At 41.1% G+C, this 16,270-nt stretch overlaps 1 protein-coding gene across 1 annotated transcript; it reads left to right on the top strand.

The window, feature by feature from the left end:
• Window positions 1-9,357: 9,357 nt before the first annotated feature.
• Window positions 9,358-16,257, top strand: amigo1 (adhesion molecule with Ig-like domain 1). Its single transcript, XM_085260046.1, has 2 exons — window positions 9,358-9,869; window positions 10,657-16,257. Exon 2 carries the CDS (start codon window positions 10,764-10,766, stop codon window positions 12,306-12,308), a length of 1,545 nt encoding a protein of 514 aa, XP_085116172.1. The 5' UTR covers window positions 9,358-9,869; window positions 10,657-10,763; the 3' UTR covers window positions 12,309-16,257.
• The last annotated feature ends 13 nt before the right edge of the window (window positions 16,258-16,270 follow it).

Genomic DNA, 16,270 nt, shown 5'->3' with positions numbered 1-16,270 from the left:
CAGACACAGACACTGAGAATTGAAAAGTGACAGAAATAAGCAAAGTGTTCATAAAACAAACCCTCCGGGTCAGTGTTTTAACCTGTCCACCCTGGTATAATGGGCTCTTAGCGCAGATAACATGCAGAACTCTGGGTTTTACTCAGTTCTAGTCTTGTGCAGGACCAGATATTTTCTTAGCCGAGTAATGACTCTCTTTGCTGCTGCTTCACATGCTGATTCTCTCTTACACCAATAATGGCACCAGAGCAGGGAGTCACAAGAGATGCTCAGTCATAATGAATGTAATGAATATAATGAATGAGACATGCAGATAATCTGAAACTTCTACTGTGATTTCTAAAAATCAAAGGTTTTATTTGAATTTGTTTTTTTTTTTTTGAACGGGCCATTGGTCTTTCTTGGCATCTTCAGGGGATGACATAATTTTGACTGAGTGCAGGGGAACAGCACTTATTACAAAGACAGAGGATTATCATTGTTTTCCCACATAGTTAATTAACTGAGAATCATGCGACTCATTTGGGAACAGCTGACATGCATCACCTCCTTGCTTTTGCCCTGAGGAGTGGATTAACAGGTATTAAAGATACAACCTGGGAAATGCGCTGTCTCTTACTCATGCTCTCTTTATTCGGAATATATCAGTATCGACAAATAATTATATCCTTTGTTTTACTGATGCAACTTTAAATCATAATCTGTATGTAAAAGATCATATGGTGCAAAGAAAGAAAGCTGGCTTAAAGTGATAGGAGATGAAAGAGCTTGTTTCAGATTCACACAAAAATTATTTGTCACTTCTCTAACTGACTGTATATAAAAGATGGACTACACCACTGTCACATCACCCACTATAAAGCTAGCAATCTTGGTTAGCATAGTACATCCATACACTTTATAGGTGCATTATATAGACACGCTGGAACTAAGTAACATACAAATAAAGTACTAGAATTTCAAATGGCAAAACTGGAGCACAGGCTCCTTGAAGTGAGAGCAGGCGATATTGTTTGTTATATAATTTCAGCGAAAATGCTCCAAAAGGCGCTACACCATAAACATAGTCGAGGGCTTTTCTGTTAACTTCAGTGAGTCGAATTCGCTAAGGTTAAGTCCAGTGAATAGGTCAAGGCTACAGCAGCCTGTGACAGCATCCACCTGTCAACGAATCCCTAATAATGACAACTTTAAACATTTAAAGAGTTTAAATGGTTGTGTTATATGAAAATTTACTGCTGTAAAGTTGGTCATTTTAACATGGGAATCTATGGGAATTGACTCACTTTTGGAGCCAGCCTCAAGTGGCTATATGAGGAACTGCAGGTTTTGGCGCTTACGTTGTACTGCTTGGTTTTTTCGCCCCAGAGGTTGCCTTTTGCACTGAATAGATCTGCCATCAGTCACGTCAGTTTTGCCTGACAGATGTTATTATGCACAGTTCTAATAACAAAGCATGTAACTGCAGTTGTGACGACATTAACTGGTTAGTGAAAACAATGCCTCCCGATTGTATCCATTGTTAGTGCTCACAGTGCCTCATGTAGGCTGACACCTGAAGCCCTTTCTCCGTGATTTAGAGTAACTGCTTTCTGCTATCCATCTGCACATGGCTAAAGGACGGCCTGTTGCTAAGTGATGGGAAAATAAGATGTGCCAGTATTACAAACAGCTTGGCTTTTACTGAAGCATGTGCCGTCCATGTGGGCTTTTTCTCTAAGACGTGATTGTCGAGTGACCTCGTCTCATCCCTACTCGTCTACTCAAACACAAAACTGAAAGTGTTGCTATGGAAACCGAGAGCAGGCCAGACTCGGGCTAAACAAAGATCAGTGCTACATTTTATTTCTCTTCCTCTCTCACGAGACCTTTTCTACATCTGCTTGTCTCGAAGGAAGTGTTACTGCAAGGACAACTAGAAGCCAAAACAGCTTAACACCTCACTTACATCCATTTACCTGTATCAAAAACACTGATAATGACCAGTTGATGTCTGTGGTGCAAGCTGCCCTGAGGTTTACCTCCAGAAGCTAGACCAGATGTTTAAAAAATGACACTTTAGCCCTTGAAGTGAGAAATTAATGAACCATTAGTTCACTGGGAAGCATCTTTGCAATGTGAAGCAAACGTGTATTTAATATCCACTATTACTTATCATGAGATGATATTAAATGGTGATGTAAAATCAATTTGACGTGGTGAAATGCCAGTTTTATTGGCATTTATAGTGTGTTTAGTTCAGGTGTGTCAAACTCATTTGACTTCATGGACCACAATTTGATTTCAAGAGCTCTGAAAATGTTTACACTTCATAAACCTGAGCCTGGGACATCGTGAGTGCGACAATATGTGTTTTTTTAATATCTGTTGACAGGCTTTTTTTCCTAAGATGGAAAGAAATGTCTTTGGTCAGTCTGCTGTTATTACACAGAAATGTTTCTGTCCTATATAAAAAAAAAACACGTTAGCTTGGCCCCTGGGTTTCATTATCTTACAAAGGCCATAGGCAACGCTGCTGTCAGTCAGAAGGCTGGTAAACCCACAACGATTGTGAATTCTTCCTTAGATGAAAGCAGGGGTTTACGCAGTCACTCTCAAGGCTCCTAGTGGCGTACAATGCAACACATCTTATTGCAAAATATGGCTAAAAGTCCAAAAGTATTGCCCTCCTTTTCTGTCATATTTACGCTTTGCAAAGTCATCCATTGGAACAGATCAAACATCATCTAGCTGAATCTACTAGTATCTAGGTTTACTCAGCCTATAGCAGGCTGCTTTTTTCAACAAAAAAGCGATAGTTAGTGATTGGTTAGTAAAAATACCGGGCCATTTAGCAGCTAAAAGGAGCTGACAGACACCAAAAATAACCACTGAATGAAACCTATATGAACACAAAAATAACTCCAATTGAATGATCAGCTTGATCTATAATTATACTGGATGTGTAAATAAACCATGGTGTGCCATGTTTGTAGAATAAATTTGCTATTTTTAGTTCTACGGTTCACTTGTTTTCTAGAAAACATCTTTTGCTGCAAATTCAGACTTTCATAACAAATGCAAAGCGTTAATGAGGACAACCACAAGTATGGGGAAAAAATAATAATAAGTCATATTCTGTGCCATTGTGTAGAGGTAGCTGTGATGACTGCGGATGACATGTAGTTCTCTGTTGTGTAAACCAGACAGCTTGGTGACAAGAGCATGTGTTTACCATGTCAGCAGAGGAGCCAGGTGGAGCACATAGAGACACAGCTTTATGTAAACATTTACACGTTTGCATTGGTGCAATCTAAAAAAAAAAGAAGATCCCCCCCCACACACACGCTATCAGGTGCAGAAACAGGTTCTAGTTGTTTCTGTTCTAGTGACTTCATTTCAGCGTCTGAGGTGGAAAAAATGACTTCCTGGCTGCCGCAAGAGTCACTTAATAGTTATGCCACTACTTAATGATTAATGGAGTTAAGAGGTTTCTGCTTGCTTTGACTGCCCTGCAGACAAAGACAGATGCTCCGCCACACTTTCATCCCTTAAATATTTTAATACATGCTGATGAATTATTATAAAGGAGAGAACACTTTGTACCTTCGTTTGTCGAACAGTCTCTGAGCTCGTGGAGGAACACTGATTTACCTGGAGCTCTTTTTTCGTTCTTTTTTTGCATTTATCAAAACATCGATCTGTACGAGAAATCCCATCTGAGCAGGTACGTGCAAGAACAAGAGAAGGCAAGGCCACCTCAGATTTAACACAGAGCCAAAACAGTCAACGAAAGGCCGCCGGCAGTTGCCTGGCAACACTATCCCTATCACAGCAGGAAGTGGAGTCGAACAGAACATTAATCACTTTCAGCTCCATCTCACCAGAGTCACAGAGCTCCAAAGCTTCGGTCAGACAGCGGTTTCGCACAATGTTTAGCCACGCAGAGTCGTACCTGTGTTTCCTAGAATTTTACTTAAGGTGCAGTGAGAAAGAGTTTGGTCATGTTTGGTGTATGTTTAGAGAATTAATGGGGTTCACACTAGTGTATTATAGTCTGTCTGTGTGAGCGTGTGTAGTCTAAACACTGTCTGCTTTTACTTGGAAACCTGCTGAAAGCTTCTTCAGAGGATTTAGCTTGTGCTTAGAGAAATTATTTGGCACTGAATATCATTAAAGCAAATAATGAGTGGTGTCCATCTACAATGCTCTGCTTTAGATCTGTTTGTTACACCTGCCAAAGCACATCTTTTTAAGGCAACTCCAGCTTCCAGCAAAGCTTCTGCCTTTTTATTCTGCTATGGTTTGATGTCTCAGACAGGTGGGATCCAGCCTTGCACCAACACAGAAATGTGTCTTGCTAAAGCACGAAATCCAGGTGACGCTGAAGCAACAGAAAGCCTCTCTGCTTTTTTTGAGAGACGAGTGCTTGATGTCATTTATGTACGGGACACTAATAACATGAGGACGCACTAAAGACAAGGGGATACTTAAATAACAGGGATGAAATTCAGGGTGCCACAAAACTGAGGGTCCATCACAAGCGTCGGTTACCGTGTGTGCTTTTTAAAAAAAATTATTATTTTTTTAAATCTGTTGCTATAAAAATTTTTTAAATCTGACAATAAAATGTCTCTTGTTGCTGTGACTTTCATTTATTAAATGATTTCTGGTGGCATTCTGAGTAGGAGGCTACACTGGTGTAGCAGCTTATTGGCAATGCACAGGCTCTCACAGCTTTGCCAAAGCTAGGAATCGCTGCAGCAGATCTGTGAATTGAGGAAAACCCGAAATAAAGCATCTCAAAAAGCAGCATGTGGGTGGATTCGCTTGAGTAAAAAATGACAAGGTTTTTCCCGCTCAGTCAGCACACAGAAACAGACCTAATCAAATATATAAACAGAGTGTGGACAGTGAAGAAGACTATGATGGGCTACGTCAGGGAAGCATTGTAAAGCTTGGTGGCCACCTGCCCTCCTCAAACATGTAATAACGCACTAAGGTGCAGATTTAAAATGGCAACCTAATCACCAACTAAATATATAAAAATTTTATTTAAGGAGTAGGTTATGTGCTTTCAATGTTATAAGGGCTCAAAGAGTAGACATGGCGAGCTGTCTAGAGACATAGAGTCTGTGGGGTTCATAGATGCCACTCAAATGTAATCAAATATATCTATTTTCCTCCGGGTCCTAGAAACTGTCCCAATGTCAGTAGTACGAGCCTCTTCTTACATTTTTCTGCAGTTTCTTCTGCAGTGCAGTGATACATTGGTGGGTGTAGTTCAGTAGAGGGAAAATCAGTGTTGGGTAAGTTACTTTAAATTAGTAACTTAGTTACATTACTGGTTACTTCTATCAAAAGTAACTCAGTTACTTCAAGTTACTCGTTACTTTCAAAGTAACTAGTTACTAGGGAAAGTAACTTTGGTTTTACTCAGAATTCTCTTGTTAATGTGTTGCTTCCATAACTTTGCCAGTCTTCTAGCTTGCTTACTTGCCACAAGTGCACTGTGCCACCTACCAATAGAAAAAATAATAATAATGTGCACATTTCCACGAGAGAAATCCCACGCCTGGACCGTCGTTGACCGCCGCCATGATTCTAGCCTACGTCACAGCATCATGTGCGCTTTTTACATCCAACACAAAAACTGCAGTCGTGGTGCTTTCGATTGTACTCAGAACTCTGAAATTCTGCCTTCTGAATAGGAAGATGTAGGTAACACCAGACTGCAGATGAGTTGCATACAGGGCTGGACTGGGACAAAAAATCGGCCTGGGCATTGTGACTAGAGACCGGCCCACCATTATAGGAAAAATCATAAAGCCTTTGAATGAAAAAAAACACTGTTGTGACAGTGATGTACACTGTTTTGATGGTATATATGCATCAATCTATCAATCGTTTGTTGTAAGATTCAGATAATTATTTTTTAAAAGCTAGACATTTTAAATGAGAATAAGAAAGAAAAGTATTTCCTTGTGTCCCCCTCTCCCTGTTAATGCCCTACCTGCACCCCTGGCAAAACTTTGCTAGACCCGCCCCTGCACAGTTACCAGCTGTCAGCTACTTAGAAAAGGATCCTGGTGTTATTTGTCTCTCAGAAACTGTTCATAACTTCCCTTCAACTCATTTATGTCACCTAAAAGGTAAACCTGTTTCTCCATCACCTGTTCAGCTCTGATGATTCAGTAAGGACATCTCCTGGTTTCATCTTCATGTTTCCCTCTCACCAGATAACCAAACCGATATCATGACCAGCAGCTTTACAGCTGTGGCTCCAGCAAACATCAGCTGATACTAGAAAGTAATATTAAATACATTCTAACAACAGCTGATCAAGCTTAAACGTGCTGCTGTTGTTTAGCGCGACATCCGGCGGTTTCTTTCTGGTGCAAAGTGGGCGATAAACAAACAAGAGAGAAAAGCCGATCAGCTGATCATTGATCAGTTTTCATGATTGAAGTAGAAACAGGAGAGGGAGGGGGAGAGAATGAGAGAAGAAGAGGCAGCTGTGCAGCAAAGACAGAATAAATCCAGCTTTGTGTCTTTTTCATTGAAGGAGAATTACGGGACAAACTGTTCCTTTTCACCTCAACACGAAACGTAATATTTTCTCTAAATACGAGACGATTCTGTTTTTTACGGGACTGTTGGCAACTCTAATAATTAACCTTGTGAACAAAATAAAGTTCAACATCATCATAGCACCCACCCAGCTGTATAGAAACTCCGTCATGCTAGCTAGTAGCAGTACGGAAAAAGTCAGAATAACGAAAATAAACTGCACCTAAACTTGGTTTATATCTGACCCAGATAGACTGCAGGTCATAACTTCTTAGCTGAAGTCCAGTTCACACTCGGACCGGCGGCCGCCTCGGGTCTCTCCTCCTGCCTCCCCTCAGTTGTATATAGTATTTGTATTTGTATTCTATTTTTATCTTATTGTATATTTATTTTATTTTATTCTACTGTATATAGTATTTTATTTTATTCTATTCTGTACAGTTGTGTACTGTATTTATGCTTATTGTATTCTAATTTTTGCCTCATAACTTTTGCACTGTCCACTTCCTGCTGTGACAAAACAAATTTCCCACGTGTGGGACTAATAAAGGTTATCTTATCTTATCTTTCCCTCATCCACCTGCTGGCCTCCACCACTTGCTAATGTTACTGAATCTGTGGAAGCTCTGCGATAGCCACCACACGAAGTAACGAGTAACGACCCTATCTAATAACGTAGTTACTGTAACGCGTTACTTAATAACGCATTAGTCCCAACACTGGGGAAAATACTTCCTACATAAAGGTGCTCACAGCGAGGTTTGTGCATTTTTTGAGTAAGTGGGTCATGATTTCTGGAAAGAGGCTTCGAAGCTGAGCTTTTTCAAATGTGTTTGTTTGGGATTTCAGGAACAGAATTACATTCAAAATCAAAGCACACATGTCTGCAATGGGAATCTTCAGAACTGGCAAATCATGCCAGAACAAACTATTGAAGAGTAATAAAGGGCAGAGGAAAAACATGTAAAGATGATTTTGCTGAGAAGCTCCTTTTAATCAAGGTTGACTCATGAATTTATCAGTCAGATAAACTACCAGTTATTTTGTTGTATTTTTTTTCCACGATGCTCTATGTTTGCACGATGTTTTCAGTTTGTGGACAACAGCCTTGGCTGTTGTATTAGCTGCAGTAGGTGGTTTAGCATTCTCTTTCTGAAATATGCGAGGCCATCTTTAAAAAGGACAGGATGGGAACAGATGTTGCTCCAGAACCTGCATCTTATTCAGCGACAATGGTGCCTTTCCAGATCTGCATGCTGCAAATACCATAGGCACCAAAACACCTCTGTACTGTCAGACATGCAGGCTTTTGATCTTAGTACTGATAACAACCTGGATGTTCCCTCACCTTTGCTGTCAAGTGGATTTTCCAAAAAGAATTTAAAATTTTTATTTTCCAAATTACAGAACAATCTTCTTTTTCACAAAGAAAAGACGACAGCACCATGCTCTGGATTATTTTTCCCCCGATAGAGCTTTAACCTGTATTTGTAGATGGCACAGTGAAATCACATACAATGATTTTTGGAGATTTCTCGAAATGTTCCTGATCGCACGCAGTTACTTACATGACAGAATCATGCCTCGTTTTAATGCATACTTCCCAGGGGTCAGAACGTCACAGGCATCTAGTACTGTACTGTTTTCCGGCCTTGGTCTTTGCGCACAGAAATTTCTCCAGATTCTTAGAAACTTTTGATGATATTAGAATCTGTAGATGATAAGATATTGAACATCTTTCTGTGCTGAGAAACACTATTCTGAAATTGTCCTGCATTTTGAAAAAGCATTTTATTTTTTTGCAGATTGGTTAACTTCTGCCCATCTTCACTTCTGAGAAACTCTGGCAAAATAAGATGCTCTTTTTATGCCTAATCATGTTATTGACTTGTAGCCAGTTAACCTAATTAACTGCAAAATTATTTTATTTATTTATTATTTTTAGTACCACTTTTCCAGCCTTCTGTTGCAGCTGTCACAGTTTTTTAAAGGTGTGCTTCTGCCATAACTAATATGTTTCATGACGTAGTAAAATGTCCTAGTTTAAAACATTTGATATGCTCCACTTTCCATTCACTGCATTCTGTTTTTATAACATGTTACACAGCATCCAAACTTTTTTGGGTGGGTTGGGGTTGTTTATTGGTACCTCCATGAGGCCAAAATAAAAATAGAAGCCCTATTCAGGACATGTAGTCACTGTTAACGCGCTCATCTGTCAGATGGGAAGTGATGACGGACCAGAACAAGCAGAGAAAAATGTGGGACACACATGTGTGTGAAATCTGCCTCTTATTTACCAGATCGGGACATTCAGCCACCAGATGATTCTCTGTACCAGATACTGTTTTAATCCCAAATAACTGTATCGCTTCTGGTTAACAACATACCTGATCAACATCTGCATGCAGGCCCTGTTAAAAGCATGTCCAAGTGTCTGCCTGGCGTGATGGGTCAGGATATGAAATGCCAAGCAGTCAATAAGGCCTCTGTATATATATTTTTTATATTTAATGTAATGTTTTGTTTTGGGTCTTTTTTGTTTTTAGCAAAACATAGATGTGCACAAAATCTTGAAATTAGTGGTAATCTTGGTGATGTAAAACTACCATATATACTACATAATCACAACCACGCAGATATAGACCTGCAAAAATACTTCAGCTTTTAAAAAAAAAAAAAAAAAAAAAAGCAACCCCCCCAAAACTTGGCCTAATTTTCTCAGTTGGTTGGTTTCCTCTCCTGGGTATCTTTGGCGAAGCTAATTTCTGTAAACAGCGCCTTCTGGGTTTTAGCGCGCTGCCTCAGCCGAAAAACACACGTCAACCTCTGCAGACCAGCACTGCACGGCGAAAGCAGCAGGCCTATGAGGATCCACGGGAAGCTTGTCAGATACAGACTGCTCACTCTTGATTATCTCAGTGGCAGCTGCAGAGACCCGACGAGATCCGAACGCAAAATGCGCCAATTATCCTCAAGAGACGGATGTGCGGTCGTGCGTGTTCCGAGCAATACATTTGAATGAAATCATAGGTTTTAGAACGCGGTCGCTTATCTGTTGATGATCGTTAGTTAGAAGAACGTGTAGTTGTCTTCTCTTTATATAATCTTTTTTTTTTGTACCAAGAGTTGGATGCCTCGTGGACGGGGATTATTATTTTGGCGAGGAGATCTCTAGTGCTCTCCCTCCTCCCTGCATCCGTTGCCGTCCTCAACGGCAGACACGGAGACTCAGACGGCGGATATCTGAATGCAGCAACGCTGTAAACAAACAAGGGGCCGTTTTAATGAAATTAAGCGCCGCTGCATCCCGGTTGAAGGTACGTGTCCTTCTCGGTTTCCCTCCCCATCTCTCGCCTCACGGCGTGTGATGTCTGTTTGTTTTCCAGCAGAATGGTGCAATGCAACGACTGAACTGCTCATCCACAAATGGGCAAGGGTATTTCAGAAAATGGTGATGATGTAAACAATTATATATTTTAGTTGTGTTTTTTAACGTAGTGCCATTTATGTCTTTTTATGTGCGCCAGAAAAATAATGTGAGCCAGGGAAATGGGGAAGGGGGGAGGGGGGGGGGGGGTCAATTCTTGTCTTCCAGAAAGTGTGAATGCACATGGGTTAGCGTGAGTAACCGTCTGCGGCGTGCTTGTGTACTTGTTTTAAAGAAAGACGCGCACGGTGCAAAGCTGCAGAGGAAAGTTTGTTGTCTTTATTCGTGCGCTTGGGAGATGTGAGCTTGGGAGACAGTGGTTACCGCGGATGTGGTATTGTAGGTTCAAACTGGTTCGGAGGGGGGAAATATATGTGGTTATTTACTCTGGTGGTCTGCAGTAGGTAGGTATGATTATAATAATGCAGTTAATGTATAACAGATAAAACAACGATAGCTAAAATTTCAATAAAACATGAATCAGGTCGCCAGTTAGAAGACCATTCAATAAGAGAGAGAGTGTTTGAAATTGTGATGTGGTCGCCCCTTTTTTTTAAATGCAGGATTTTCCATTGTCCTATTTTTATGACTTGAATCATTTCCCTCCGCTTTGTGAATGGATGTTTTTGTGTTTACAAACACTCTGTCTAAAAGCGTTATCTTTCTGCTTCTTTCAGCCTTCAGTTAGCAATGTGCCTGAGAATCCTCCAGCTGCTCTTCTGTGCTTTTTCTTTTGAGAATGGGATTGTAGTGAAACTCTCTGGGATTTAGAACAACTGCAAGCATGTTGCAGCCTTCCACCAGAACAGGTGACAGCCTGTTGGAAACATTACCTCACTGGAGTAAGTCCCAGAGATGGGCCTTATTTCTCGCCCTCTGCGCGACTCTCCTCTGGCTCCCAGAGGCAGCGGGTTCTACACTAAATTGCCATAAGATGTGCATCTGCGCCGCGAACATCGTCAGCTGCTCCAAAATGAATCTGACCATCGTCCCGACTGGTCTACCTCTCTACACTTCTGTGCTGGATGTCAGCTATAATGAGATAATCCGACTGCAATCTGAGTGGACCCCAGCCAAGCTCCCGAATCTGCATAACCTCCTGCTCAGTCACAATGGTCTCCAGTTCCTGTCTTCAGAGGCGTTCACAAATGTGAAGCACCTGCGCTACTTGGACCTGTCCTCTAATGAGTTAAAGCAGCTGGATGAGTTCATCTTTGAGCCTTTGGTCAACCTAGAAGTCCTCCTGCTGTACAATAACAAGATTTCACAGATTGACCGCACAGCCTTTGTGAGCATGATTAACCTTCAGAAGCTGTACCTTAGCCAGAACCAAATCTCCCGCTTCCCTGTGGAGCTGGTCAAAGAAAAGACCCGCCTAGAGAAACTCAGCCTCCTGGACGTATCCACCAACAGGATCAAGATTTTGCCCATTGACGAGCTCCAGGTGTTGCCCGCCTGGATTAAAAATGGCCTCTACTTCCACAGTAACCCTCTGCTGTGCCACTGTGACCTTTACACCCTCCTGGTACACTGGTACATGCGAAAGCTCAATTCTGCTGTGGACTTTAAAGACGACTACACTTGTGTTTTACCTGGCCCACAAAAAACCCAAGCACGCGTTTTTGACCTCAGCGGTGATACTATGAACTGCAGCACATTCAAGGAGGCAGACGAAGAGGCTTTTCTGGAGCAAACACTGATTCTTAGCTGCGACACCAAACACAGAAATATGTTAAAGACCTGGACATTGCCCGGTAATGTTCTGGTGACACCTGGGAGCAACCAGACAGCTAAAGTCCTGTCAGATGGGAGTCTGCAGATTAGTTCAGTGAGGTCTGAGGACTCTGGGACCTACACTTGCTTTGCCACGAGTGAGAGCTTTAATGAGACTATCTACGTAGTGCTCAAGGTTCACAATTTCACCATGCAGGGGGCTGGGGAGACCCTGAACACAGCATACACCACCTTGGTAGGTTGCCTGGCCAGTGTGGTGCTGGTGCTTATGTATCTTTACCTGACGCCATGTCGCTGCTTCTGCTGCCCTAACAAGGGTAAAACTCGGGGTGAGGACAGCATCCACTCCTCAATGCTGAGTGTGACACCGACACACGAGGACCCGGCACTCAAGGCCGAACTGAACAGGCATGTGGCTTTCATAGACTCCAAGGACTTGCAGGGACAAAATGGTAAGCTGAACCCCAATGGGGATGAGGATGATGATGATGATGATCTGGATGCAGAGGCTGGTTCTCTAATGAAGGGCAAAAGGAAGAAGTCAGTGGCAGAGTCCATCAGCTCCGTGTTTTCAGACACTCCCATGGTGGTCTGAGATGAGACTGGCAAAGACAGTGGATGCCACATGACTGGATGTAGGTGATACAACGTGAGCCATGTTTTAGTTCATGTGAACTGTGACCTTGTGGGAGAAAACTGCCGAGAAATGTTCACCTGCGGTCGCTGGCGAGTGAAAGTAGGATTTCAAAGGGAGTAAAAATCAAACTGTCTCATTGTCAAAAAGGACAATAGGCAGAACTTTTCCAGCATTTTGATCTGTAGCACTTAATATTCATACTGTGAAGGAATATCAGTGTAGACGGAAAGGGAAAACTAAGAGTCTTACGAGAGCGAAACGTAGATGTCCTGTCGTTGACGTCAGCACTCAGGAAGTGATCAATAAAACTGAAAAAGTTGGGAAAATAAAAGGCATAGACGGAAATTAGATGTAAGAAGAATTTTAGTTCACAAATAATATACATACTGAATCCATGGGTAACTCATAATTATATTTATTATTAAGGATTAGAGTAGCTTGTATTGTAAGTAAACATTAGAGCACAGATTCATGTACCTCTCCTCTATCAAGGAGAAAGAGATTTAGACTGACTGACGTCACTAGGCTATGAATACATTTGACCTTAACCTTGAGTCCTCTATAGTAAAACAGCACGCCATAAAACAATGTTATCCGAGATCCCAGCCTGAACTGGATGAGTAAGATAAAGAAAGATACAGATTTTTCAGATGTTTAGTCATTCACTGACGTAGCACAAACCACCACAGGTCATATTCATCCTACATCATACTCCAGCAGCTATATGTTAAGGGAATCAGTTTAACTGCTAACTAACTCCACGCTAATTATTTTTCACAAATGAATTGTTCATCAAAAAAGTTGCCTCTTAGTTGCTGCACAGTATAACCCCAAAGAAACATTTGCAGTCTTACACAATTAAAAGCAGTGAGCACCTCCAACAGATACACATTAGGTGCAGGGAAGTATTTTGTTATGACTGATTATCAACAGATCGTCTGAATTCTGTATACAGAAAGGTGCCACACTCCTTACAAGGATGACAAGGCTTCTGTTTGTCGTCCACCGAGGTGCCACTTGCCGTCAAGTTTAACTCCTTCTCCCGGTCAAGTTACAGCATTAGTTTCTGTCAGCCGCAACATTAAAAAAAAAAAAAAAGCTGCAGAGTTTATTTTATTGCATTTTTGCACATTGCACAAAATCCCCGAATAGCACAAATTTCTACCCATACATCTTAAACTTTGTCATAAAGTATTTCATCTTGCATTTTGCTCAGATGGGCAGATCCTCATATCACAGAAAATGTAGCTGTTTGTTATGGTGGTTAGAAAAGGATCTAGGTTGTATTAACAGGTAAACACTGAAGGCAAAATAACAATAAAAAGTCTCCTGACTCCACCAGAAAATTAAGCTCATGCGTAACATGAGGCTGTGCATAATTTGACAAGAAAAGGCTCATTTTAGTGCTTGTGGCTGCTGACAGGAAATTTTCAGTTAACACAGGGGACCCGGGATCTTTTGAAAAGATCCCTTTGCCAACACATATTACTGAATTAACTGTAAAAGTAATTTCATGTGCAAGACACCTGGTGTGCGGCGCATATTTCATTAACAACTTTTAAACAGGAGACTGTCTCTTAGCAAAAACAAGAAAGATTTCATTAACGTGCGCGGTGTTCGTGACATAATACGACAAGGCCAGCCTGGAGTAAATGCTAATTGCTTCCTTTGATGGGATGTAGCGTCCCTCTTCTTTCTGTGTCTTTGTCTCTTTGAGCTGAAGGGGATTGGTGTGTTATCATGAGTCACAGCAACACAAAACCATTCTCCCTGGCTCTCTGTATACCGACAGCCACAATTCAGCCCAGATGTGTTTGCTTTGTTTGTGTACCGCTGTCATTGAAGCTGCCCTTACTTAGTTCAAAAGCAATCGTTCAACTAGGCAATGAATGCAACGCCCTTTAGGTAGTCTGCAGCTTGTTAATGAGGGAAATGCCTGCACCTTTCTTTACACATTTACACTCCAACTTAGTCACACGGGTGAAAAGTACTGTAAGATATGATAATTCATTACGCTTTTGAATTCAGCTTCAAAGAATACCTTCTATTAGAAATGATAGTTATTAATATATCTTGCAGCTAAACACACAAAGACGTACACATTTGTGGGTGCAGTAGGCTTGTACGCAAAATAGGTGGAATAGTCACAGACACTGTGTGCACCACTAAACGTCTCCTGCGTGGGCGAGAAAAGGAAGTCACATTTATCTGAGAGGTGGTGTGTGTGTGAATCATTCCACTCTCTCACACATTGGAATACCAGGTGGAGAAACGAAGAGGACCAAAAAAACCTAAAATCCTACTTAAATAGAGCCGCATTTAGCATTACCGCAGACTGGTTCCATTTGGCCAGGATGCTCACATTTCACAGAATCCCGTTTTGAGCTTTTAACCTGTTCCCCACTCAGACTACTCACCTTTTTGAGCCCCAGACAAAAGCTGAGAAGCTAAAAATGGAAACAATACACAGATATTACCGCTATTGAGCACGCTAAATTACCAGATCACTGGGAAATGGTTGTGTTTTCCCTGCATGAACCCGATGTCAGGCCAGTTAAATCTGCTGTGGGTAATGGGTGGTCTACTCCTCTGTGTTGTCATTTAAAATACAGGTTGCAATTCTGTATAAATTAGTGCTATTGCAAGGGACCTAAAATAGAAAGAAAGAGTGTCTTTGTTCTCTTCAAAGCAAACCTGCCTTCCTATATATATTAATAACTATATATACAGTATATATACGTAGTGAGACTCACTTTGTGTGTTCAGTATTGCTTAGTTGTGTACTGCTATGTTCTATCAGTGTAATGACTGTATCCTTGTATAATCTGATGATGTTCATTTTGCATTATGTCTGTCACTGTGATCTTGTTAGTTGTTTTAACATTCAAGTCTGGATATGTGTGTTTATTTTTTAAGCCAGGTGGAGTTCAGTTGGGTTTTTTTTTGGGGGGGGGGGGGTTGTTTTTTTTGTTTTTTTATTGAAAGAGGATGTATTTTACCGTCATCTGGTGATGAATATGGCTAAACGGAGAATATATCTGAACAAACTCTGCATGGGAAAAAGGGGACACTTTTGAAATAACTGCATAATTGCATATGAGACATCCTAATGGGCAGTGAGTATGTAGCCTCCAGTCATATTCAGCCAGTATTTGACTTTGCTAATAAAGCCATAAGCAGCGCAGTGCTTTATCACATTGGTGACATGTCAGATGATGAAGGGAGGTGCAAGTAGGTGCATTTTGCAGCAGCAGTGTTGTAACAAAGCGAGAGCTTTTCTGTACGTACAAATCTTTTCCTGTTTTTTAAAATAAAAATCAGGAATGATCTCCAAGCACACCAACAAATTCCTGAAATGTAATGGGTTCTCAATGGCTTTAAACATAGCGGGTGAGTAAATCTCAGGACTATGTCACACAATAGGGATCACATTTTAAAGAGTTCATATTTGTACTATCAATGAGACAAAGTTTGGGTCTCGAGATCTGTGCATGTTACAGGCCCTTTGCTATTTACCCTAATGGTACATTAGACTCACCAATTAGGGAGGAGAGTGATCTCTCGCTGCCCAGCACACATCTCCACTCATCTAGCTATGAAGTAGCAGTTAAGGGAACATTCATGATTTGCTGAGGCTAAAAGCTTGGTGCTTTAAAAGAGTGCTGCTAGTCTCCAAAGGACATGAAGGAAGCTTTTAACAGCATACAAAGCACTAAGTTTATTTACCACTGCTTCAAAGATGATACGATTGGTCACTGCCCTAAGAAATGAAAGGTCTCGCAGCTAAAGTTGAATGGCTTTGCATGGTATGCTTAGGAGCTTCTCTGACTTCATAAGAATAAACCAGTAGGCGTTAAAGACAAAAAATACTGATATATCTTTTGACTTAATAAAAGATTCAAATTTACACTCTTTGTTGC

Source organism: Mchenga conophoros, linkage group LG20, assembly GCF_057382185.1.
Source record: "Mchenga conophoros isolate Kocher_MC1m ecotype Shallow Benthic linkage group LG20, M_conophoros_male_GT1.1, whole genome shotgun sequence".
Taxonomy (NCBI): Eukaryota; Metazoa; Chordata; class Actinopteri; order Cichliformes; family Cichlidae; genus Mchenga; species Mchenga conophoros.
Note: the sequence above shows the minus strand (reverse complement) of the source record. Positions and strands in the feature narration are given on the sequence as shown.